The sequence below is a fragment of the Schistocerca americana genome, chromosome 2 (genome assembly GCF_021461395.2).
Source record: "Schistocerca americana isolate TAMUIC-IGC-003095 chromosome 2, iqSchAmer2.1, whole genome shotgun sequence".
Taxonomy (NCBI): domain Eukaryota; kingdom Metazoa; phylum Arthropoda; class Insecta; order Orthoptera; family Acrididae; genus Schistocerca; species Schistocerca americana.
Genome location: NC_060120.1, coordinates 329,149,144 through 329,177,073, shown reverse-complemented (window position 1 = coordinate 329,177,073; position 27,930 = coordinate 329,149,144). Strand labels below are relative to the sequence as shown.

At 39.6% G+C, this 27,930-nt stretch overlaps 1 protein-coding gene across 1 annotated transcript in view; it reads left to right on the top strand.

The window, feature by feature from the left end:
• Nucleotides 1-27,930, top strand: part of LOC124593684 (calcium permeable stress-gated cation channel 1-like) — a 181,139-nt gene that overhangs the window by 88,965 nt on the left and 64,244 nt on the right. Inside the window, exons 7-8 of the mRNA XM_047131985.1 lie at nucleotides 1,866-2,051; nucleotides 11,905-11,985. Of these exons, the coding sequence (XP_046987941.1) occupies nucleotides 1,866-2,051; nucleotides 11,905-11,985 (267 nt within the window). The remainder of the gene's footprint in view (nucleotides 1-1,865; nucleotides 2,052-11,904; nucleotides 11,986-27,930) is intronic.

Genomic DNA, 27,930 nt, shown 5'->3' with positions numbered 1-27,930 from the left:
GCACACAAAATATTCCATTGTCTTTTGCACGTGCATCCAGGACAGTGATGTTTCTTCTTCAGGTGTAACCTACAGCCATATTAAAAGTGAGTCAGTGATTAAATTAAATCAGTCACCAACTCACCTTGCAGTTGGTTATATGATCATCACCTAAACTCAAGAAGAAATACTGCTACCCCAGATGCACTTCTGAAAGATTAAATGACATGTCTTGATTGTATGGTGTTACTGGCCAAGAGAGCATGTTGGAGGTTGTTAGACTGCCTGTTACAAGTATTTGTATTTGGCGACCACTTTGACGCCTTGCATGTAAGATGGAACTGCAGATGGAGCAGTTGATTGCTAATGATCAACACCAAATAAAATTAAATCAGTTTTTTTAAAAAAGTAGTTACAGCCAAAAATATGCTGTCAGACTGGAATATGCCAATTGGACTGTTGAAAAAGACGTAAAAAGCTTTAACTCTTGCATGTTGATACATATAGGGGTGTTCAAAAGTAAGAATGTACTAACACTGTCTTCATTATATGTTTATAGGATTGTTCAACTAATTTTAAAATACAAGCAGTAAAATTAGTCTAAATAGAGAGGTAGATTTTTTATAATACTAGATGAGACACTGATTATCATCTGAAAAGGTATAACACAAAAGGTACAGACAGCAGCCCCAATTATATGGGGATAAAACTTTTAACAAACTATTAAAGAATTTAAAAAGGTCAGGTAGAAGCTGCTTTGAAATGGTGTTGGAGAATCTTTCCAGTATGTTTTTTCTAGTATTAAGGACTTTCTTTTAGTGGAGTAGAATACAATTAATATTTATAAGTAACAGTAATTGTGATGTACACTTCTTTTGTAGTTGTTCACGCAAATTTATGACAAGAAATGTAAAATATGAAGTAGGCCAAAAGTCACTCCCTATTATAACTTTTTGAAAACATTAAATTATTCTTGTTTGTTTGTAATCATTATAGGTATAAACAACAGAATGCACAGCTGTAAAATCAGACATCCAACATTTTTCATCGTTTATTCTGACATGTTGTGCATGTATTTTCTAATGAGGAGAGTTTTTGCTTTAAAATGTGGCACAGAGGTGGTTATAATTTAATAATAAATTAGTGGAATAATAATTCCAACACTGTTCTATCTACAAGGAAGGTGGTCTACAATTTACAGAAACATTTCGAGAAAAGTTGCCACAGGTCAAGTAGGCCATCAATAAGTGTGCTTAAGCATCCTAGGTCATCTGACAATATGTATCAACAAAAGTGGAAAACGATTAAAGAAAGAATACAATAAATAATCCGGTAGCTTCAGTAAAGTGTTCAGTTATTTCAGAATTCCAATTGTTTGCTTTGTATTCAGTTAGGTTATAATGGGTAGTGGCTTTTGGCCCATTCTGTATGTCCACAGTCTAAAACAAATCCTGTATTTATCTACATACAATGAATGAATGAATCAATGAATCTATCTATTTATCTATCTATCTATCTATCTATCTATCTATCTTCAGGGCCCAGCTACATTCACAGTTTTATTGTGTTAACAGCCTGAGCGAGACATAGTAGGTACAATGTATTGTGCAGGAAGAAGTGTGTAACTGGGCTGGCTTTTTCCATGTCCCTCATAGTCTTACATAGTTCAATTTTGTGTGGCCTGTCAATAAAAAATTAAAATGTATGGCTCTGTACAGATTAGGCAGTCTGTCTGCTGTAAGCTGCAGTTTTTGTTACCTTAACTTAAATAGTATTTACTGAATTTGTAGGAATAAGCTATTACTTGAAGGAATTTGCATGTAGCAGCTGGTTTAAGTAATAAACAAAAAGGATTCAGAATGTTAATCATATATTTTTTTCCACAGCTCTCCATATTTGTGGATTCATGTAACATTGGCAATATTATACTTACCACTTGGCATCATAGTAATGAGGAGGTTTTCTGTGACCATGAGATTTGAAGAAAGTGACACTGCTGTTTCCCGAACATTGATGATAACAAATATCCCAAGAAAATTTTGTGATTCTGCTGATATCCGGAGACATTTTCAGTAAGTTTATGGATGCACAATTATTGAAAAACTGTTTAATGAGGTAGTCAGATGTGAACTGCACATTTTTTGTTAGTGATATTGTTCTTAATAAATTTGTGTGTGAGATTCTTAGCAGAAAGTTTGAACTGCAGCTGACCACCACCAAAGAATTAAATACTTAGTTTCAGATACATAGTATTAGGGTCATTTGCAATATAATGCAGAGATTGGAGGTACTTCAATCTGGATATCTGGTGCTGGTAGTGTTTGATTCCTTCAGAAATAAATGTAGTATCTCTTGTGGTCTGTGTAGCCAAAATGTGATTACGCACAGCGATGAAGCTTTTACATTGATCAATGGTCAAATCCCGATGGTCCCATGCCCACTGAATCATAACTGAAAATGTTGTTGGGCGAAAAAGTGAACACACAGGTGTGGTCTGCTGCAGAGCTCCATATCCAGCAATGTACAATGAATGGTGTACGCCTAAACACTTGTGCATGCATATGTGCCCTTCCAGCAGAGATGCCGGAGATCACCATCGATTCTACTTACAGAGCAGACAAGCCTCCAAAACCCATGTTCTGTGGGGAGCCATGGACATCCAACGCCTAGTGGTAGTTTCACTGTCCTCCTACCTCTTTCCATAGATGCTGATAACAGTAGCGCATGAACATTCAACCAACTTCACCATTTTCAAGATAGTTATCCTCAGGCTCTGAGATGATATTAATAATAAGTCACTTATGTCAATGGGTTTCCACATTTGCAGACCATATCTTCACTAAGGCTAGGGTGATCCCCTGTCAGTGTCTGCTCAAGTTACATACTTTTTGTTACCATGTCATGTGCCCTCAACACCACCAGATGGTATCTAGTGTCACTGTGGGTAGTGGTCATAATGTTTTGGCTTACCAGTGTAATTATGAGAAATGGTTATGATGCTTCTGCATGGCTCGCTCGCTGGATAAAGGCTGTTAGGAAAAAGAAGTAAAGCTGTCTATGGTGCTTTTAGTCAGTATCTAAAACTTTGCTGTCTAATCACTGAAGTACTGAAATGAATGTCTACATGCACATGATTATTCTGCAGTTCAAACTGTAAGTGGCTTTTTAAAATATAATCATAAAATGCCTTTATCTTTCATGTTTTCTTAAGGATTATTAGAATGGTGCTTATGATCTGCTGTTGTGTTCTTATTGTTGTTGCTTACATGATGTACGAAATTTCATTCTGCACATCCATACTAGTTTGTGTTCATTAGTAGTTTTCCTTCTATGGTTTGATTCATTATAAGACAGCAATTGATAAATGTGAAAAAAAATTGTATATGTGATGTTTATTAATCCAAGAAAATACACTGCCTGACAAGAAGAGTGATGCTCCCAAAGGACATGGTCAGATGTCAGTGTTACTTTGTATACATTCACACTGTCAGTGGGTATATAAATGATTAGAGCTGCAACCAGTAAACCCCTTCCCTGATTCTGTAATGAATTGAACTCCTATGTGTAAAACAGTTTCAAACTTCTGATTACTTTACAAATGAGTTAATACACTCATGTTTGGCATTAAGCCTATAAGTGAAAAAAAGTTTAGTCACAAAGTGCTCTTATTCTCAGATACTGAATGGATACAGTCTGGGTGAATTGTGTACTGAGAGTAACTTTCCATCAAGGCTATACAGTTTTAACTGTAATACTAGACTTACTGCATTAAACCTTTAACACAAGATTAGAGCTCTTAATGGTGAGGTTCTGACACTTTTAAATTTCTAAATTCAAACAATTACTACATGAAATACTTGAAATAAAATTTTTGTAGCCCCTGGAAGCTATTAAATAGAGCAGCCTGCAACTAGAATGTGCCCCAAGTTAGCTATTTAATAATATAGATTCTCTGTGACAGGTAGAACTGCCGTCAGAGAACATGAAACTTGTTGAGGCTTAGTGTGGTTACTAGACTTGGTAGGGCATATAAGGAGTGTGAATTCTACCAGATGTTGAGTGTTTACTGTGAAGGACATGGAGATGTCTACACTTGTGTGACATTATCAGCACTTGCAAGATTTTTAAAGGACTGTCATTGTGGCTTTCCATTTGGCAAGCTGGTCAAATTGTGCAATGTCCAGATTGTGTGGAATTTGGATGTGACAGTGGTCTGAAGTTGGGTTGCATGGGACTGTGAGAACGGACATATTCATCATTAAGGTTCCTGTTGACCACATCTGACTGAGGGAGGATCACTGTAATATTCACCAAGCACATGGTAACCCCCTGCACTTCAGCCCCTGCCATCCAAGAACGGGTAAAAGACTTCATGCAACACACGCTTGTCCCACGAAATTGGTCGGAGACTAACAGCAGCCAGACTGTGGAATTGCCAACATGTGCATAGGTAGCCAGTAATACCACAAACCAAATGTGTGCATTTGATGTAGTGCTATGACTGAGAAGTATGGACTCTTGTCAGATGGCCTCAAATTGTGTTCAGCAGCCAGCTGCAGCACTACACTACCCTGGATGGCCATTGTTGGTCTCCTCTTTCATTGATTATGTACATGTGTGGTGAGCATAGTGCCCCAAGCTGTTGCAGCACCTGTTTCCTTCCCTGTCATTCAGTCCCTCAGCTCTGACTATTCTTTCTTCTCTTGTTTCTTCTCATGGTGGCAGTCTCTGATGTTGAACAGACTATTCCCTAGGTTCTGCTCTCCTTTCTCAGAATATTCTTTCATTCATCCATTCATCGTCTTTTGGCTAATGTAATTTGTAGACCCCTTCTGGGTTTGACCTCTTTTTTTTTTTTTTTTTTTTTTTTTTTTTTTTTTTTTTTTTTTTTTTTTTTTTTTTTTTAGTGTGGACTGACTCGGGAAGAACACTTTAAATAGTGCCTACTTCATGCTGTGTTAAAGATCATCTGTGCATAACGTCTGCATAGACTATTGTTTGTGCTTCAAAGCAGTTGTATTAACGTGAGCCCTCTGGCAACAAAGGGACCACACTGCTGATGTCAGAATTGCAAGTTCCCCGTGCATGCCAGGGATTAGATTTCTGTCTTCCTAGGGCATCAGGACTCCCAGAAATGGCCATAGTGCTAGATGGCCTTTGCTGCAGCTGGGTTACACCTATGCGGGGAGCCCTCAATTGGAATAGGTGCCATTGGGGCAGACGTCTGGCTCTCTCATAAGACAGGTACAGAAATTTCAATACAGATAGTTATAATTCTACTGATTTCTCTACCATGTCTACCCTATGGGAACAGTGACAAGCCAGATATGTAGGAGCAAAGCAGTTTATCTAATTTACTTCCACTGTGTTCGTTTTAAGGAACATATTGGAGATCAATATGGAGAAGTAGAGTCATTGGGGAAGATGTGCAGTGGATCACTATTGGTTAAAGCCTCCTCTGCTGCACAATCTACAGCTGTTCAGGCATGTGAACATCTGGTTAACCAACCAGTGATCATTGCCCCACACAAGACTTGGAAGATGGTTCAAGGAATCATCTTCCACCACCTTATGTTGCAAACAGATGAGGAGCTATGGGCTAATCTTGAGCAATGAGGCTTATATTTTGTTTACGTCTCACAACCAGTGACATGATTCTGATGCTTGCACTTTGGTCGTATATCTTCCTGCTGCACGGTGGATCCAAAATATGGTAACAGTGATGATCACTTCATGAAGGTAGTCCTTGTGAACAACTACTTTTGTGTGTCAGTTGCATGGAACACTATCCTCCACATTCACCGATTTGTTCAATCTTCAAGAAAGCACAAAAAACGCAGGGATATAAACCTGTTGACCATCAGTCATATACTGAGGCAAATAAAAAAAAATGAATGCCTATGTCCTTTTGACGTGATGTCCAGTTAGCAAAAGTCACAGCTGTCACTCACACTACCTCATTTTTTTTTTAAATTAGTTCTTTTACTGGACTTCTCTCACTGTTCCCTCAGCACTGTATTCAGGAACCATTTTCTGCACTTGGCCAGAGGAGCAGCTTTATCCTCAGATGTTGTACTGGTGACAGGGCTCCCTCCTCCCAGAAATCCGCAGGTCAGAGGCCAGACACCAGCCAGTGGTTCCCTGGACTGTCTGCTCTTAATCAGTCCACACTTTCATTGCTGACAGGCCCTCACAAGAATCTTGGCCACCAAAGACTTTGGCGATGGAGGGGGTTCGGGAGGAGAATTGGGATGAGGCTACTGCAGTGACACCAGAGCTGCCAGATGCTCTCATGCTATCGGATTCTTTAACCAAAAGTCATCCACTGCACATTTTCCCCAGTGGCTCGACTTCTCCAAATTGATCTTCAATATGTTCCTCAAAACGAACACAGCAGAAGTAAATGAGATAAACTGCTTTGCTTCTACATGTCTGCCTTGTCACTGTTCGCGTAGGATAGACATGGTTGAGAAAGCAGTAGGATTCCACCTCCAGCATGGGGAGTGACCAGACCTGACCCCATCGTGCCTAATCTGAACACCTGTAATATGATCATAAAGTGGAACTGTAATGAATATTTCTTCCACCTGCCGGAACTATATCACCTTACTTCCTTCTCATCTTAAATTTGCATTGCTCTACCAGAAAAGCACTTTACTGATGACAGACCCCACCACTCCATGGTTATTGTTCATTGTCAGAACCTCCCTGGCCTCGGAAAGGGCACCTGGAAGGGTCTATACATAGGTTCGCGCAGATGTGGTCAGTGAGCGGATTGCCCTTTGCACAACTTTAGAAGAAACAGCAATGCGAGTGCAGATGACCTCAGTGGTCACCTTTACATGCCTCTGGGCAGTCCTCTTACTTACCTTGAGTTGACCACATTAATCCAACAACTACACCCACTCCACCTCCTCCTCATTTCTCGTACTTGTGGATTTGTCATCTGATCAGGCCTTCTACTTGGCTAGCTTCTTACTGACTGTATCATCTCTCTCCTCAATGGTGTATTCCTACCCACTTCAGTGCCACCCATGGCATGTTTTCAGCTATTGATCTAATGATCTATTCCCCAAGTCTCAAGTATACTAGTCACTATATGACAAACTGTCTGGCAGTCGCCACTTTCTGGTGACACTGTTGCTTCCTGGCCACCAACAGATGGATTGGCTGTCACATTTGGTGCTTGAAAGAGTCAATCCGCAGTTGTATGCCTCTGCTAGTACCTTCACCCCCCTCTCTGTTGACAATCACCAGTGCCACAGGAACTTCTGTTTCCCTTTCTACAGGTAGCCTCTGTCGCCAGCTGGTGCCATGGTGGATCAAAGACATTGCAATAGCTGCTCAGGTTCAACAAAGAGCCTTGAAACAGCCTTTTCAGACCAGCCTTATCACTATTGAGCTACTTCGTACTAAGCTTGCTGTCTAATTAAACGCTGTAAGAAGGAATGCTGGAAGCGCCAGTCTCTTCCCTAGGAATACAAGACTCTTCATACCAGGTATGGGACAAGCTCCATAGTCTTCTGCACTCAACAACTGTTCTGGGTCTTGGTCTTGAGGTTGGTCTTTGTACCAAATCCCCCCCACATATAACACCTCCCTCTCGTCAAGCCAAATCATGTAAGGACCCTTTCATGGGAACGGCTTCAGGCTCTTGCCTCCTCTCATGATATGGCCCTGGTTCTGATTCAATTCATAATCAAATACTCCAACACCTGAATGTTATTTGAAGACTACATCTACTCAGGGTCTTGGACTGCATCTGGCTCGGAGGTCACTTCACTTCACAATTGTGAGAGTGTATATTATTGTCCCAATTCTTAAGCCAGCCAAAAACCCATTGTCTCTTGACAGCTACTGACTGATTAGCTTCACTTACATGCTGTGGAAACTGCTCAGAAGCCAGGGCCTGCAGATTATGCTGGGCTCTAGAGTCCCTGAGCCTGTTGCGCCCCCCCCCCCCCCCACCTGCCCCCTCCCCCGGTCATGTGGGTTCTGGGGGGGGGGGGGGGCGGCAACCCGATAGCTTTTTCTAAACACACACCTCATTGCAGTCTTTTTTGACCTACATACGGCATACACCACTGCTTGGCACCATCACATTTTACTAACCTGCCATGACTGATGCTTAAGAGCACCCTACAGGCCATTGCCCTGAGTGTTACTCTTTCCCATCCAGCTCCAATGTACCATCAGGTGGGCCTGTGCATGGACCCTTTCCTCTGGTTTATATTGCAAAAATGCGGGTCATGCATTTCTGTCATCATTCTGTGGCCCATCCTGATAGAGTTTGGGTATGGTATGCAGTGCTTGGAAGTCATTACACAGTCTTGTGTTTTGGGCCCCCCCATTTGAGAAAAAGAGGACTTGGTTGCTCCATATTAGTCAACTAAAGACTAGTTGCATGCAGAAGCTTAAGATGCTGTGGTTCCTTTCCCATACATCTTGAGGTGTGGATTATGCTCCCCTCCTGTGTTTACTGAGCTCTAATCTCATACCAGCTGGACCATGGTAGCCAGTTTTATGGCTCAGTAGCACCTTCAGACTTTGTCTGGCCTCTGGCATCGTCTATACTAATTCTGTAGACAGTCTCCATGCCAAACCACTGATAGTACCCCTTCGGTTCTGACAGTACCAACTCTTTTGTCTCTTGTGCAATTGCCATTTGAAAATACCAGAATCATCCAATTTATCCCATCCTTTTTTGCATATGAGAAGCGTTGACCCTGTGATACCTGCTCTTGGGTGGGATTACTGGTTGGAATATGCCTTGCAGCACTTCGCCAAGATCCCTGCTTCTACTCACTGGAAAGTTTTCCCAGTGTTTTCTCATCCCCCCCCCCCTCCCCTCCCCTCTGGGTTGGGGCCCAAGCCACAGATTAGAACAATCTTTTTTATAGTCTTAAAGTCTGTCATCCCTATGACCTTCCAGTGTCAGTTGGGCCAGTTCTTCAGGAGTTTAAGGGTGCTGTTACAAGGATGATCCCATAAGTACCTGAGCCAACAAAGAAAACACAAATTTTGGAAAAAGTATTTATTTTTAAACATAATATCCTTTCAGGTCTATACACTTTTCCCAGTGATGTTCATTAAGTTCTGGACCCTTTTTGTAATGAGAACTGTCTAACTCCTCAAAATAGCCGTTAACTGCCAACATCACATCTTCATTTGTTGAAAATCTTTGACCACTGAGCCATTTTTCAAAAGTTTGTTAACAGAAAATAATCCAATGGAACTAAATCTGGCAAATAGTGCATGAGGTAGCAGTTCAACCTTTAATTAATTAATTTTGGGCATTGCAATAACGGACTTGTAAGCTGGTGCATTGTCCTGAAGAAACAACACTTTCTTCTTGGCCAAATGCAGCCATTGTTGCTTGATTTTTTTTTTTTTCACCCAAACACTGCAGTAAGTTCACATAATACTTGCATTCTTGCCATTGATAGATTTTCCTTTTTCAAAGTATTCAGTGAAAATTATCCCATGCGCATCCCAAAAAACTGACGCCATGAACTTGCCTGCAGATGAGAAGGTCTTCACCTTCTTTAGAGTTGGTTCTCCAATTTGTGACCATTGTTTTGATTGTTCTTTTGTCTCAGGAGTGAAGTGGTGGACCCATGTTTCCTCCATGGCTATCAAACGGCGCAAAAAATCGGCTTTGTTGCTGCAAAACTTCTCTAAACACACAATTGAAACCTCTTCACGACACTGTTTTTACTAGAGCGTGAGCAAATGCGGCACAGATCTTGCAAACAGTTTTCTCATGTCCAAATTTTCAGATAATATGTGATGTACCACACTTTTTGAAATGCCTACTATGTGTGCTAGCTTGTGCACTTTCAGTTGACGATCATCCAGTACTGCTTCGTGGATTTTCTTCACGATTTCTGGAGTCATCACCTCATTTGGTCGACCAATGCGACACTCATCTTGGCAGCTAGTACGGTTTCGTTTAAACTCAGCTACCCAGTATTTTACTGTTGTCAATGAAGGAGCAGTCTCTGCCAAAGTAGAATCTGGCTCAGCTTTAATATTGGTTTCACTGAGGCCTTTCAAAAGAAATATTGTATCACATAACGATGACCAATTTTCTCCATTTTCACAAGTTCACTCATAGCGTTCATTATTGATGGCTGCCAAACAAGTACTAAACAATGTGAAGTCTTCAAATTTGAAACATATGCTTCATAGATCATATACTTTCTAATCCAGAGATATTTTTCTATGATAACTGCCATCTCTTGGTCAGGCCAGGTACTTATGGGACCACCCTCATATCTTCTACAATGACAGCTGTAAAATTTTGGACAAGACAGGATACACTTCTACATCTCCTGCCAGTCAGGGGCACCATTCACTGCCAGGAACTTCTAGTATTTTTGCAGTGGAGCTGATAGCTGTTAAGAGCCCTCCATATTGTTAAAGTGGCCTCTCTTGACTGTGTTTTCAGTGTGTAGTGACTCAACAAGCAGTTTTCAGGCTATTGACTAATGTTACTCTTGTCAACCTGTAATCTCTTCTATTCATGACCTTTCTAAACTTAGTCAAACTGACTGCTTGGTTGTCTTTCTCAGAGTCTGAAGTCATGTGGGTATCCTACAGAATGAACTGGTAAACCATTTGCCTAGATAAGTGATTACTCATCCCCATTCATTTTGCTCCTAAAAGGTGCAGATTTGACGAAGCAAATAAGACCCCTGCCCAGTCAGAGATGGAACAGCATCTGGTTGGCTATTGCCTCTTCTAATAAAGGCTGCACTACAAAGGAGATTACTGCTGCATGGCCATCTTCCTAACATTTCCCACAGAAGGCATCCATTCTCCTATGTTGCCTCCACATTGGTCATACCAATCTAACCCATAGCATCATTTTACGTAACAAGCCACCCCCACATCATACATGTGAAGCCTTACAAACAGTAGTTCATATCCTGGTGGAATGGCCCCTTGTAGCCCTCCATGCTAAGTACGGCCTTCCAAATTCTGTGCCTCAAATATTGGCAGGCAGTTCAGGGGTGGTTGAAATGATTCTCCATTTTCTGCATGAAATTAGCTTTTATTTTCAGCTTTAAGGTTTTAAGCTATCTTTGGGGCAGGTGCAGGGTGGGTGCGATTGGTGTCTCCCTTGCTGCATGCTGGGCTGTGGGAACCCTGATCCTATCTCTTTGACCAACTCACTTTTGTCCCCATCTTACTCTGTTTTAATTGCTTTTGGATGTAGTTTGTGTCCTTTTTTGCCCCACCCTATTTTCTGTATGAGAGGAAGTGTGCCGTTGAATAGTGAATACTCTCTAACATCTTGGCTACAGGGGAGCAGGGGTGGGGCAACTTTGGGTATTCCAGATGAGCTCCCGTGGCCGATAAGATCACCAGATCTGTACCCAATAGAACACGTGTGGGACCAGCTTGGATGTCAACTGTGGCCCATTGCCATTATCTGGGATATCAAGGACTTGGTTCAACAGTTGTGCGTCAGCTTGCCTCTAGAGAGAATAAAACTGTTAAAGCACCTTATCCAAACTGAATCAATGCATGCATCCATCCCAGAGGGGATGCAATTTCATACTGGTATGTGAGCTCATACCGCCAAGTTCTTTACAAATATGATAAAATTGTTATCACTGAAGTAATGTCAAATACACACTCAAACAGTGAATTATTGCCCCCCACCTCCCCCTTCCTATGGGTGGTTTGCTTTGTCTGGCAGTATATATATGATAAGTTTATGTGAAGTAAGTAATTATACAATTTAAATACTGTGCAGGTAACTTGTAGAAATTGCAAGCTGCCTCACAGAACATTTACGTCACTGTGAAGATAATATTTTGTTAAAGCAACTTGTAAATGATTGTTGTTTCCATGAAAATCATATGATTTGATGTGATTTCTACACCTTTTGTAATATTTTTTCTTAATCATTTTCAGAGAAGCACACCCAGATGTAGAAGTTGATGAAGTACAATTAGCATATGACATAACAAGAGTGAGTGCACTTGAGAAGCAGAGGTATTAATTTTTTTCATATTTACACCAACTCATAACTTTTTACAATATTTCTTCAATTTTATCCATTGAGGTTTGTATCCTAGCTTTAAATGAGTAGTAGTTGTTGTTGCTGTTGCTGCTTTCAGTCCAAACACTCGTTTGAGGCAACTTCCCGTGCTAGTCTATCCTGTGCAAGCATCTTCACCCTTCAAATAACTACCGCAACCTACATCCTTCCGAATCTGTACCGTATTTACGCGAATCTAAGCCGCACTTTTTTTTTTTCAGGCTTTTGTAATCCAAAAAACCGCCTGTGGCTTAGAATCGAGTGCAAAGTAAATGGAAGTTCTGAAAAATGTTGGTAGGTGCCACCGTAAGTAACTTCTTCCATCGAATATACTGTATGTAGCACTACACAGGCATGCTTTGCAGGCACAAAGATAAATACTGGTGCCAAAACCTCTGCGTCAGTAAATAAATTAAAATAAAAGGTAGAAGCATGTAAACATTATGCCATGTATTCTTTCATGTTTGCTGCTGTCTCATTTAAATCCTGTCTGCCTGGTGAACTACGGAACTAGAGTGAGACAACAGCAAACGTGGAAGAATATACATATCATGTCATGTTTATATTCAGATATTATTCTTACTCTGAATAGGGATACAGTCAAAAATGAAGCACGGCAACTGACTAGATTTTTAAATCTAATATGACTCTAATTTCTGTGCAGAATTTAATGTACTAAAGAGGCCTCTGCAAAGATTTTCAAATGGAGAAAAATTTTAGCTAAACTCTCATTCAGAACATCTTCTATCATACGCAGCAGTGTAAGTAACAACAAATAGCAGTCTCTTGCTGTTTTTTTTTTTTTCCAAGCTGCGGTAGTGCACACAGAAGAAAGCCATGATGCATTTTCAGCTTAGAGTGACGTAAACACCTATAACAAAGAGAATGGCACTTATCAGATTAAAGCAAAATAAGCAATCACTTCAAACCAGACGAAGCACATGAAAAAGGAAGGGTATCGCTATAAATACGGACGGAGCACCTGACACATAGCAATGGCTACTTGGTAAAGCTTAACTGCTAAGCTTACGACTTGAACGAAGTACTGTAGCTGTATCTTCATCCATTTGGCCTCAATTGTGTCTCATGTTACAATGGACCAACTTTGTTTAGATTTGGAGGGGGTGGTCTAAATCTTTTCTCTCCCCTTGAATTTTGAGTCTCAAATTTCAGGTGCGGCTTAGATTCGGGAAAATTTTTTTTTCCTTTGATTTCGAGTCTCATTTTTCGGGTGCAGCTTAGATTTGAGTAAATATGGTAACTGTATTCATCACTTGGTCTCCCTCTACAATTTTTATCCCCTACACTTCCCTCCAGTGCTAAATTGGTGATCCATTGATGTCTCGGAATGTGTCCTATCATCCCATACTTCCTTCTAATTGGGTTGTGCCACAAATTTCTTTTCTCATCAGTTCAGTTCAGTACTTCTTCATTGGTTATATCATCTGTTCATCTAATCTTCAGCTTTCTTCTATAGCACCGCATTTTAAAGCTGCTTCTCTTAATTGTTCATTGTCCATGCTTCGCTTCCATACACAACTACACTCCAAATAAATACCTTCCTAACAGTTAAACCTATATTTGATATTAACAAATTTTTCTTCTTTAGAAATGCTTTTCTTACCATTGCCGGTCTACATTTTTTTCCTCTCTATTTTTGCCGTTATCAGTTATTTTGCTTCCCAAAAAAACGAAACCTATCTACCACTTTAAGTGCCTCTTTTCCTAATCTAATTCCCTCAGCATCACCTGATTTAATTTGACTACATTCCATTATCCTCATCTTGCTTTTTTATGTTAATCTTACATCCTCCTTTCAAGGCACTGTCCATTCTGTTAAACTGCTCTTCAAAGTCTCCTCCTGCCTCTGATACAATTACAATGTCATCAGCAAACTTAAAGATTTTTATTTCTTCTCCCTGAACTTTAATCCCTACTCCAAATTTTTTTGTCCTTTACTGCTTGCTCAGTGTACAGATTGAATAAGATCAGGGATAGGTACAACCCTGTTGTCTCACTTCCTTCTCAAGTACTGCTTCCCTTTCATGCCCCTCAACTCTTATAACTGCTGTTTGGTTGCTGTACAAGTTGTAAATAGTCTTTCAGTCCCTGTATTTTATTTCTGCTATCTTCAGTATTACAAAAAGTATTCCAGTCAACATTGTCAAAAGCTTTCTCTAAATCTACAAACATAGTTTTGCCCTTCTTTAACCTATCTTCTAATAGCATCATTATTGTCTTGAATGTTCCTACATTTCTCAGGAATCCAAACGGACCTTCCCCAAGGTTGACTTCTACCAGTTTTTCTATTCTTCTGTAAAGAATTTGTGTTAGTATTTTGCAACCATGACTTGTTAAACTGGTTGGTAATTTTCACACCCATCAGCAACTGCTTACTTGGAATTTGAATTAAAATGTTCTTTTTGAAGTCTGAAAGTATTTCATCCCTCTCATACATCTTGCATTCCAGATGGAAGTTTTGTCATGGTTGGCTCTCCCAAGGCTATCAGTACCGTATTTACTCGAATATAAGCCGCACTCGAATCTAAGCCGCACCTGAAAAATGAGACTCGAAATCAAGGAAAAAAATTTTTCCCGAATCTAAGCCGCACCTGAAATTTGAGACTCAAAATTCAAGGGGAGAGAAAAGTTTTAGGTCGCACCTCCAAATCGAAACAAAGTTCGTCTAGTTGTAATATGAGACACAATTTAGGTCGAATGAATGACGATACAGCTGCAGTAGTTAGGTTCGAGTCGTAAGCTTAGCAGTTACGGTTTACCAGGTAGCCATTGCTACGCGTCACGCGCTCCGTCCGTATTTATACGGATATCCTTCCTTTTTCACGTATTTTTCTTTGATCTGATAAGTGCCGTTCTCTTTATTATAGGTGTTTATGTCACTCCAAGCTGAAAATGCATTACTGCACTGTGTCATGCATTGTTTGTCGCATTCTGATAGTGCGTGTTTACGGCCTGTCGCCGCTCGCGGCGTGGCTTGCTTTTGTGCGCGCTACCGCCGCTTCCAAATAAAAAATAGAGAGGAGTCGTCTCATTAGCGAAACATTTGTTGTTACTTACACTACTGCTTTCTTTGATAATGATCAACAAGAACCAAATAACAGACTGCGTATGATAGATGAAGTTCTGAACGAAATTTTAGCGAAAATTTTTCTCCGTTCCAAAATCTTTGCAGACGCCTCTTTAGTTCATTACATTCTGCACAGAAAAGGGACATCTTAGATTTAAAAATCTAGTCAGTTGCCGTGCTTCATTTCTGACTGTATCACTATCCGGCATAAGAATAACACGAATATAAACATGACATGATATGTATATTCTTCCCCGTTTGCTGTGGTCTCACTCTAGTTTCGTAGTTTATTAGGCAGACAGGATTTAAATGAGATAGTAGAAAACACGAAACAATACATGGCAAAATATTTATATTCGTATTAATCTTATGGCGAAGAGAATACTACATGTGATTCACAGGTAGGAAAAATTCAGAACGTAGAGTTGGCCATATTGACAAACATCCGAAACAGTCTTGCCAGTCGGATTTTCGTAGTACATTGAAATCCTGCTACATTCGAAGATCAACAATACAGAATTTGTATTTACTTCGTTGGATAATGTACCAAAATGCAGTGGTCGAAACTCTGGGCGGAGGAAAAGGGCTCGTCTTCCACTTTTTTTTTTAAATTTATTTACTGACGCAGAGATTTTGGTGCCAGTATGTATCTTTGTGCCTACAAAGCATGCCTGTGTGGCGCTACATATATTCGATGGCAGAAGTTAGTTGTGGCGGCACCCACCAACTTTTTTCAGAACTCCCGCTTGCTTTGCACTCGATTCTAAGCCGTAGGCGGTTTTTTGGATTACAAAAACCGGAAAAAAAGTGCGGCTTAGATTTGAGTAAATACGGTAGTTTTGATGGCATGCTGTCTACTCGCTGGGCCTTGTTTAGACTTAGATCTTTCAGAGCTTTGTCAGATTCTTCTTGCAGTATTGTATCTCCCATCACATATTCATCTATGTCATCTTCCCTTTCCATAATATTGCCTTAAAGTTCATCTCCTTTGTATAGACACTCTGTCTACTCCTTGTATATTCTGTCTTTCTGTTCTTTGCTGAGGGCTGGTTTTCCATCTGAGCTCTTGATATTCATACAGCTCCCTCTCTTTTATCCAGAAGTCTCATTAATTTTCCTGTAGGCAGTATTGATTTTTCTCCTGGCAAAATACACTTCCAAATTCTTAGATTTGTCCTCTAGCCATCCCTGCTTAGCTATTTTGCACCTCTTGCCAGTTTCATTTTTTAGACATTTGTAATCCCTTTCCCCTGGTTCTTTTGCTGCATTTTTATATTTTCCCCGTTCATCAATTAAATTCAATGACTCCAAGATTATCCAAGGATTTCTATTAGGCCTTGTCTTTTTACATATTTGATCCTCTGGTGCCTTCACTATTTATCTCTTAAAGCTCTTCTGCTGTATTTCTTTCCCCTCTTCTAGTCAACTTTGCGTAATGCTCCCTCTGAAACTCTCAACCACCTCTGGTTCTTTAAGCTTATCCAGGTCCCATCTCCTTAATTTCATACGTTTTAGCAATTTTTTCAGATTTAATCTGCTGTTCATAACCATTACTAATGAGTTACTTTCATAAGATATGAAAGGTAAAACATGGTTTTATTAAAATGCCTGATGGATTGCAAGCCCTGAAGACTTGTATTAAAGTACTAATTGTCTCGGCATTTTTGCACATAGTGGTATACATTATTCTTATTAGTTACATGTAGATTACTTTATTGATATAATTATGATAAAAATAAAACAATGAAAACTACAGGTTGGAATATCAACAGTGTATGAAAAAATGGCTACTGTGAAGATGACACATTTAAGTTGCAGACAGGCTTTCTGGTCCAAGCTGTTGGAGTTGAGGATTATGTGTGCTTGCTTGAATAGTATGAATGGTATGTGTGTCATCTCTTTCTGATGAAGGATGGGGCTGAAAATGTAGATGTAATTGTCTTTTAATTGTGCCTGTCTGCAACTTAATGTCATCTTTGCAGTAAGTAGCAATCTGTCTTTTCCTACATTATGATCAAAATAAACATGTGTAACAAAATCACTTAACTGGTTGTAGTATTAGTTGCAGAGATTTAAGTTGTAGATAGTTTATCATTTGGACTGGTTTCCTTAAAGACAGTAATATTCTGAGTAGAGCTATCTATGTATGTTGCAAACCTTAAATATGTAAAAAATCAACGGTATTAACAAGCATGTCTCTTTATTCTAAGCTATTACTGTAGATTTGTGATAACTTCCTGTAGATTTTAGAGGTTACTTGTATGCTGTATGTGTTTATAACTGTTAGATTCTGGTCTTTTTAGCAAAAAATAACTCTCTAAATTGCTGAAAAAACTGTGGCCATATAATTTATTTTGCTCATTTAAAGTAGTTTGCTCCCTGTAAATCCTGTGCAAATTAAGTAGTAGCTAAAAACCTAATGGTTAGCTGCCAGTGCTCTAGATGTGTCATCAGTTTTAATCAACTTATGATTTTTTGATGAAATTTGGATGTTTGTCCATCCGTATTTTTAAAATATTTCTTAAATCCATGATTCTTATCAGATGATAATGGAGAATAAAAAAAATTGCAACTTTAGCCATGTTTGTCTGTGGGCTGTTAGTGAAGAAAAGTGTTAAGCTTTCAGACAAAACCTATTCTACAATGCTACTGGACCTAACAGCCTTATCATGCCTTGTACAAGGAATAACATATACTAAAAAAAGTATTAAGGAAGATTCTCAATTTTCTATGTACACTTCTCATTCAGTCATGTACATCTGACAAATTATGAGGACAATTATAGTGACCAGCACAATGAATAATGGGTGATGGTAATGATGATGTGCCTGTTATTGCTGGTGTTATCGTCATCAGCATCATCAGGAGAATCGGTTACAATGGATACACTATTTAAGTTATACAGAGCATTCAGTCTGGCTCTAAAGTCAACTGCTTTCAAACACATGCCCAGAAGGCCTGGATATCTCATAACTCCAACCTTGGTGAATTCCAAATTGACCATGTTCCCATTGCATGGAAAGTCCGCAAGTTCTAGAACGGAAAGGTTCTGAGAAATGACAATCTAGACTCAGATCATTACCTTTTGAAGATCAAAGTTAGACTAATTTAAAGAAATAACAAAAAGGTTATTCCCAGAAAAAAATGATAATTTTGACATGCATGCTAAGAAACAATCAAAAACTCATCCACAGATTTGAAACTTTAAATCCTGAGAACTAGGAACAATTAAGAGGCTCTAGTCATACAGCTAATGAGAACCATTCATGAAATCAAGAAAACATGTTTGCTGGGATGTTGAATGTAGTGCAGCAGGACAGGTTTGTTGACAGAAATGGAATTTCCAGAAAAATGAAGTGAAAGGCGTCAACTTTCTAAACGTGAGAAAATTTGCATCAAAAAGCATGCTTGGAGTGAAGTGTGTGTTTGATAAGAATCAGTTTGTACTGACTGAACAAGAGTTCCAGATAATTAACACAATGTAACTTCTATAAAACCTTCAAACACAATCTGAACAAATAACAACCTCCATGAAGCTACAGGTCGAAGATTCCAGAGGGAAAATAGCCCATATTGATTAAGATAATTGCTAGAGTTTAGCTAGTAACTTTGAATGTTGTCTCAGCTGCGAGGCTCCAGAGACCAGATTCATTTATGAGAACAATCCAAACATCCACCCAGATTAATCTCCATTCCTGAAGGAAGAAAGTGCAAAGGTCATCCCAGCACTGAAGGCCAATAAGGGACCGGGTGGTGATCTGATGATTGCTGAACTGTGGCAGCCTGCAGGGTATATGGCAATTGATAAACTTGTTGCAAGCATTCAAGAGATTTGGGAAACTGAAAAATTTTCAACAACAGAATCTAAAGAATAGGATGGAACAAACTGATCCACAGTTGGGAGAATACCAAGGGGGTTTCAGGAAGGGGTGATCATGTGGTGAACAGATTGTGAAGCTGAAGTCCATCATTTTGAGCCTAAAACTCAGGAACAGGCAATTAGTGATGACCTTTGCCAATTTCAGGATGAGATATGACTTACTGATCAAACCACACTATATCAAATTCTAGAAGAGTGTGGCTTGGATAACAACACAAAAGTGATTATTCAGCAAACTTCAGTAATCCTGTGCACAATAGGATTTTTAGTCAAACAGATGCTAAAATTTTTTAACTACTTTTAGAGCAGAACAAGATTCACTGAGCAGGAAATATAAAGATGATGTAATGCACAAGCAGAAATGCAGTGCTTATAACATTGCAACAAGTTCTGCTGTCATGATACCTGATACACAGTATGCGCTTCGACAGTCACTTGTTGTCGGGCCATCACTATAGATATACATTGCCTCTGGATACGGGCTTAAAAAAATGCAGTGAAGTTTTATTGTTAAATGGGTCTCGTAACCACGGGTTATTAAATTCACCTTAAACGATTGCAGTGGGAATGGGACACAATAACTATTTAGTCAAGATGCTCTAATAGTCTTCCTAGAAATTGCCTGAGTATTTAAATGTGCTTTACTTAGGGAAAGAAGAATGTTAGTGATCCATAAGTGTCCAGCTATGTGATTAGGTTTTAAGTAATTGATTTCAGATTGATGGATTCTTGTAAAGGGAGGAAGGGGGTCGTGATCTGTCTGTCCATTGCCCTCACCTCCCCCCCCCCCCCCCCCCCCAGCTTTCAGGGAAAGTAAAAAAAATGTAGTGTCATGAGATGTTTTTCTTTCAAGAAAATTATTTTAAAAAATCAGTATTAGACAGGTTTTTAACATTGTCCAACTGAAACTTCTTATGGTTATTTAAGTCTCAATTTGTCATTCAAAATATTAAAAATACCCCATAATCATCCTTCCCCCCTTTCCCCCCCCCCCCCCCCCTCCCCCATCCTACAAACTGTCTAAGGGAGCTCTTCAATCATATTGATTCCTTTTAAGAATAATTTTGTGGCAAATATACCACCAGTGTAGATGGATTGAGGGTGTTCATGTCCTCAACCAAGAATGCAATAGTGGACGTGGAATGCATTACGCCCAAACAAGCTCTCAATAATTTATACTGACATTTACAAATTCTGCTGAGATAAATGTCAAGTGCAGATCTGTAACCACTCCTATAGGGAATGATAGGATGAACCATTGTATGGTCAAGTGTTAGTGCTGTGCTGATGCTCATGCCCCATCCAAGTCCTGTCATATCTGTGATGTTGATAGCCATCTAACATTTCTTAGCCACATATTTTGTGTGCATCTTCTGTGTTGGCTTATGATCGGTGAAGAGTCTCAGACATTTGACTACCATCTTTGAAGTGAAGTGGTGTGGGCCTAGGGCTAGTGGTGGTAGATTCACTCTGTGCCTTGGAAACAATACTGCATTTGATTACCTGTGGATAAATCAAGTGTGTTCCTTATGAACCACTGTTGGAGTGCAAATATTGTGGTTGTCAGTTGTAACTTAGTCTTCTAGGGATGTACCTTCCATGTAAATAATATATTATTTGCGTATTGCAGAACTTTCACCATCCTTGGGAATAACCTTTGTAAATTAGTGGTATGGATATTAAAGAGAAGAGATGGCAAAACAGATCCTTGCGGGACCCCTTACTTGTAGTTTGTGGTCCTAATATGCAACCTTCATGTACAATTAGTATTAACCTGAGAGAAAAGATAACTGGTGTCCTGCAAATGGGTGGATTATGCATTGTTATTTCAGTTTTGTGACTGCCACTGGGAGTGCTGTGTTATTGTGGGCACTGCTTAGGTCTGGGACTGAAGACACATGCATTGAAGGCAGGGCTTCCAATTTCCACTTAGAAAATGAAGGTAAGAGCATATGGAATAGGTTCCCACGTAAGAGTGGCTTGAAGACTTCTTAATAGAACCCGGTATGTTGTCCTTGATAGTGTGTGTTCATCAAAGACAAGGATATTGTCAGGAGTGCCTTGGGGAAGTGCAATAGGACTGCTATTATTGTCTGTATACATAAATGGTCTGGCAGACAGAGCACGCGCAATCTGTGATAATTTGCTGATGATGCTATAGTGTACGGGAAGGTGTTAAAGTGGAGTGACTGTAGGTGAATAAGAGATGTCCTAGATGAAATTTCTAGCTGGAATAATGAATGGCGACTAGCTCTAAATGTAGAAAAATTTAAGTTAATGCAGATGAGTATGAAAAACAAACTCGTAATATTATAATACAGAATTAGTAGTGTCGTCCTTGTCATGTTGCTTAAATACTTGAGCATAATGTTGCAAAAGATATGAAGTTAATTGAGTATGTGAGGATTGTGGTAGGAAAGGTGAATAATAGATTTCAATATATTGGGAGAATTTTGGAAAAGCGCGGTTCATCTTTAAAAGAAGCCATGGGTTAAAGGAAGACATCAAAGCAATACAGAGGTGGGCTGCTAGATTTGTTACCAGTAAGTTCGAACTACACATAAGGATTATGGAGATGCCTGGAGAACTCAAATGGGAATCCCTGTAGGGGAGGTGAAGTTCTTTTTGAGGAACACTATTGAAAAATTTTGAGAACTGGCATTTTAAGCTGATTGCAGAACAATTGTACTGCTGTGTAAGAACCACAAAGATGATGTTGTTGTTGTGGTCTTCAGTCCTGAGACTGGTTTGATGCAGCTCTCCATGCTACTCTATCCTGTGCAAGCTTTTTCATCTCCCAGTACCTACTGCAACCTACATCCTTCTGAATCTGCTTAGTGTATTCATCTCTTGGTCTCCCTCTACGATTTTTACCCTCCACGCTGCCCTCCAATACTAAATTGGTGATCCCTTGATGCCTCAGAACATGTCCTACCAACCGATCCCTTCTTCTGGTCAAGTTGTGCCACAAACTTCTCTTCTCCCCAATCCTATTCAATACTTCCTCATTAGCTATGTGATCTACCCATCTAATCTTCAGCATTCTTCTGTAGCACCACATTTCGAAAGCTTCTATTCTCTTCTTGTCCAAACTATTTATCGTCCATGTTTCAATTCCATACATGGCTACACTCCAAACAAATACTTTCAGAAACGACTTCCTGACACTTAAATCTATTCTCGATGTTAACAAATTTCTCTTCTTCAGAAACGCTTTCCTTGCCATTGCCAGCCTACATTTTATATCCTCTCTACTTCGACCATCATCAGTTATTTTGCTCCCCAAATAGCAAAACTCCTTTACTACTTTAAGTGCCTCATTTCCTAATCTAATTCCCTCAGCATCACCCGACTTAATTAGACTACATTCCATTATCCTTGTTTTGCTTTTGTTGATGTTCATCTTATATCCTCCATTCAAGACACTGTCCATTCCATTCAACTGCTCTTCCAAGTCCTTTGCTGTCTCTGACAGAATTACAATGTCATCGGCGAACCTCAATGTTGTTATTTCTTCTCCATGGACTTTAACACCTACTCCGAATTTTTCTTTTGTTTCCTTTACTGCTTGCTCAATATACAGATTGAATAACATCGGGGACAGGCTACAACCCTGTCTTACTCCCTTCCCAACCAATGCTTCCCTTTCATGTCCCTCGACTCTTATAACTGCCATCTGGTTTCTGTACAAATTGTAAATAGCCTTTCGCTCCCTGTATTTTACCCCTGCCACCTTTAGAATTTGAAAGAGAGTATTCCAGTCAACATTGTCAAAAGCTTTCTCTAAGTCTACAAATGCTAGAAACGTAGGTTTGCCTTTCCTTAATCTTTCTTCTAAGATAAGTCGCAAGGTCAGTATTGTCTCACGTGTTCCAGTGTTTCTACGGAATCCAAACTGATCTTCCCCGAGGTTGGCTTCTACTAGTTTTTCCATTCGTCTGTAAAGAATTCGTGTTAGTATTTTGCAGCTGTGACTTATTAAGCTGATAGTTCGGTAATTTTCACATCTGTCAACACCTGCTTTCTTTGGGATTGGAATTATTATATTCTTCTTGAAGTCTGAGGGTATTTCGCCTGTTTCATACATCTTGCTCACCAGATGGTAGAGTTTTGTCAGGACTGGCTCTCCCACGGCCGTCAGTAGTTCCAATGGAATATTGTCTACTCCGGGGGCCTTGTTTCGACTCAGGTCTTTCAGTGCTCTGTCAAACTCTTCACGCAGTATCATATCTCCTATTTCATCTTCCATTTCCATAATATTGTCCTCAAGTACATCGCCCTTGTAGAGACCCTGTATATACTCCTTCCACCTTTCTGCTTTCCCTTCTTTGCTTAGAACTGGGTTTCCATCTGAGGTCTTGATATTCATACAAGTCGTTCTCTTATCTCCAAAGGTCTCTTTAATTTTCCTGTAGGCGGTATCTATCTTACCCCTAGTGAGATAGGCCTCTACATCCTTACATTTGTCCTCTAGCCATCCCTGCTTAGCCATTTTGCACTTCCTGTCGATCTCATTTTTGAGACGTTTGTATTCCTTTTTGCCTGTTTCACTTACTGCATTTTTATATTTTCTCCTTTCATCAATTAAATTCAGTATTTCTTCTGTTACCCAAGGATTTCTACTAGCCCTCGTCTTTTTACCTACTTGATCCTCTGCTGCCTTCACTACTTCATCCCTCAAAGCTACCCATTCTTCTTCTACTGTATTTATTTCCCCCCTTCCTGTAAATTGCTCCCTTATGCTCTCCCTGAATCTCTGTACAACCTCTGGTTCTTTTAGTTTATCCAGGTCCCATCTCCTTAAATTCCCACCTTTTTGCAGTTTCTTCAGTTTTAATCTACAGGTCATAACCAATAGATTGTGGTCAGAGTCCACATCTGCCCCTGGAAATGTCTTACAATTTAAAAGCTGGTTCCTAAATCTCTGTCTTACCATTATATAATCTATCTGATACCTTTTAGTATCTCCAGGGTTCTTCCATGTATACAACCTTCTTTCATGATTCTTAAACCAAGTGTTAGTTATGAGTATGTTGTGCTCTGTGCAAAATTCTACAAGGCGGCTTCCTCTTTCATTTCTGTCCCCCAATCCATATTCACCTACTATGTTTCCTTCTCTCCCTTTTCCTACACTCGAATTCCAGTCACCCATGACTATTAAATTTTCGTCTCCCTTCACAATCTGAATAATTTCTTTTATTTCATCATACATTTCTTCAATTTCTTCGTCATCTGCAGAGCTAGTTGGCATATAAACTTGCACTACTGTAGTAGGTGTGGGCTTCGTATCTATCTTGGCCACAATAATGCGTTCACTATGCTGTTTGTAGTAGCTTACCCGCATTCCTATTTTCCTATTCATTATTAAACCTACTCCTGCATTACCCCTATTTGATTTTGTGTTTATAACCCTGTAGTCACCTGACCAGAAGTCTTGTTCCTCCTGCCACCGAACTTCACTAATTCCCACTATATCTAACTTCGACCTATCCATTTCCCTTTTTAAATTTTCTAACCTACCTCCCCGATTAAGGGATCTGACATTCCACGCTCGATAAGATATAAGAAATTTGGATTCTTAGAGGCATACAGTCTGTCTCTTTCCCTCACTTATTTGTGAATGGAACAGGAAAGGAAATGACTATTAGTGGTACAGGATACCCTCCACTGTGCACTTTACAGTGGCTTGCAGAGTTTGTATATGTATGTGTATGCTTATATATCTAAAATCAAAGATGATGTGACTTACCAAACGAAAGCGCTGGCATGTCGATAGACACACAAACACACACAAATATACACACAAAATTCTAGCTTTCGCAACCAACGGTTGCTTCGTCAGGAAAGAGGGAAGGAGAAGGAAAGACGAAAGGATGTGGGTTTTAAGGGAGAGGGTAAGGAGTCATTCCAATCCCGGGAGCGGAAAGACATACCTTAGGGGGAAAAAAGGACGGGTATACACTCTCTCTCGCGCGCGCGCGCGCGAGTGTGTATACTCTCGCTGTGTATGTGTGTTTGTGTGCGCGCGCGCGCGCGCACACACATATCCATCCACACACACACACACACACACACACACACACACACACACACACACACATACAGACACAAGCGACACAATGCGACAATGCGACAATCTTCCAAAGAGGATGAACCACTGGCCTTCACCCATAAGTGAATATTAGAATCAGAATTTATCTTAACACGTCTACGACAAGTCAAAGATAAACTCCCATGTGGCATAAGGTAGGAACCCTCACCAGAGATAATAACCTCAGAAACAGGTATAGTACGGTAAGCCAAAATTTCACGAGTTTCAAAGGATTCCAAACCAGCTCTCCCAGCACTGTTACATGCTACGAAAGCAACAGTTATCCAACCATTACCTAAACCTGAAGAAGTAGAACTCTTCATTAAAGAGAAATTAAACCTCGCGCCACAAAACAAAGTAGGTCCATTAATAAGTACAAATTGAGCAGTTTTACCTACTCCCCGTACTTCGTTATTTTTCCCCTTAGAAGAAGATGTCGATGCACCAAGAGTGCCGTCCACATTTACAAGTGTTTTGTAGACAAGCAATCGTCGGCGACGACGATAACAAACACTTGTAAATGTGGACGGCACTCTTGGTGCATCGACATCTTCTTCTAAGGGGAAAAAGAACGAAGTACGGGGAGTAGGTAAAACTGCTCAATTTGTACTTATTAATGGACCTACTTTGTTTTGTGGCGCGAGGTTTAATTTCTCTTTAATGAAGAGTTCTACTTCTTCAGGTTTAGGTAATGGTTGGATAACTGTTGCTTTCGTAGCGTGTAACAGTGCTGGGAGAGCTGGTTTGGAATCCTTTGAAACTCGTGAAATTTTGGCTTACCGTACTATACCTGTTTCTGAGGTTATTATCTCTGGTGAGGGTTCCTACCTTATGCCACATGGGAGTTTATCTTTGACTTGTCGTAGACGTGTTAAGATAAATTCTGATTGTAATATTCACTTATGGGTGAAGGCCAGTGGTTCATCCTCTTTGGAAGATTGTCGCATTGTGGGTGACTGTACTCTATATAACCATTGAAAGCGTGCGTGCGCGCGAGTGAGTGTATACCCGTCCTTTTTTCCCCCTAAGGTAAGTCTTTCCGCTCCCGGGATTGGAATGACTCCTTACCCTCTCCTTTAAAACCCACATCCTTTCGTCTTTCTCTCTCCTTCCCTCTTTCCTGACGAAGCAACCGTTGGTTGCGAAAGCTAGAATTTTGTGTATATATTTGTGTTTGTTTGTGTGTCTATCAATGTGCCAGCGCTTTCGTTTGGTAAGTCACATCATCTTTGTTTCTAGATATATTTTTCCCACGTGGAATGTTTCCCTCTATTATATTCATATGTGTATGTTTATGTAGATGTAGACACTGTTATGAGAGACATAAAATCAGTACTAAGAGAACTGGAGGTTGGACTAGGAAAAATTAACAGGCAGATAAGTTTAAATACTTAGGTGAATGGATAGAGCCTAACCTGTCATAGAAAGAAGCTTTCTTGTCATACATTAGCAAAATGGGAATGGCCTGCTAACTAAATAAAGACACCTACAATAAGAGATAAATATCCTAAAATGCCAAAATTAAACATTATTGCACTGCTAAGTCATAGAAAGAAGCTTTCTTGTCATACATTAGCAAAATGGGAATGGCCTGCTAACTAAATAAAGACACCTACAATAAGAGATAAATATCCTAAAATGCCAAAATTAAACATTATTGCACTGCTGTTTGACTGGAGGTTCTGTACATGACAAAGAATATTAGAACAAAGAAGAAAGTTCCAGTGGGGAAACTAAAGGCCAGAGAGAGAAAGATTTTGAGAAAAATCCTGGTCACATTGAGAAACCAAGAGTACAGTAGATGTCACAACCACAAACTATGTAAGCACGTGGAGGAGTTAAGTGACATGATTTGGAAAATGATTGCCTTTTATGCCCACATGGTATGAATGAGCTCAGGAAGGGTAATCAAAATGGTAGTGATGTACTTTCTTATCTTGAAAACCAAAAGGGGGGGGGGGGGGGGTTTAACAGAAGTTGAAGAAGATATAAGATAACTTTAAGTTTCTCCTAAAGATGTCCAGATAGCCACTGAAGGAAAAACTATGAACACACAAAGATTTCAAAGAAATGCTTATTTTGCTGGTCACCGAGAAGTACAGTCACTAATTTGCAGTGACTCTTCCCATTCCCAAATATTCTGTTAAATATAACTGGACTGAGCTGTAAAACAGCCTATTTAACTTCACCAGTCTTTCAGCTATGTCTTATCAGTCTTAAAATAACTTCTTTGATATTCTTGATATTTTCATCTATTTAAGCAGTTGATGCGTGGTAGAATGTGATTTGCCAGCAGTTGTCGCTATTTCTGAAGCAAGAAAAGCCACCCACAGACGTGAGGCTTTTTAAGTGTCATATTTATAACCTGTTTACACATCACACAGTTATGAGGCATTTCTCTCAAGCATGAAGCAAAATTCCACCTTTGGGAATTGTTCACATAAATCTACCATTTTCAAAAATAGAGAGCAAAACTGCTAGGGTGAAAAAATTCACTGTAGACAGAAAAAACATTCCTGACCAATACTACAGACAGGACTGAAGTAGTGTTACAGAAGCATACTAGAACTGCTGCCTTTATCCCAGGAATGCTTGGGTACCTGTTCATAAGCATTCAGATTCCTTGATTTTTTAGTTAGTTGTGACTGCTTACAGGGTATACATAGGCAGAATCTCCAACAGATAAAACAGTTGTTTAGGTAGTTCTTTTTTTTTTTTTTTTTTAACTGCAATAAAACTAGGTCAACTTTGATTGTCAGCAGAGAGTATGTAATATGTCACACACATTTATCAGAAGACTGAAGGGATTGGTGAAAGAAGCTACCTCTGATCTTCAGCTA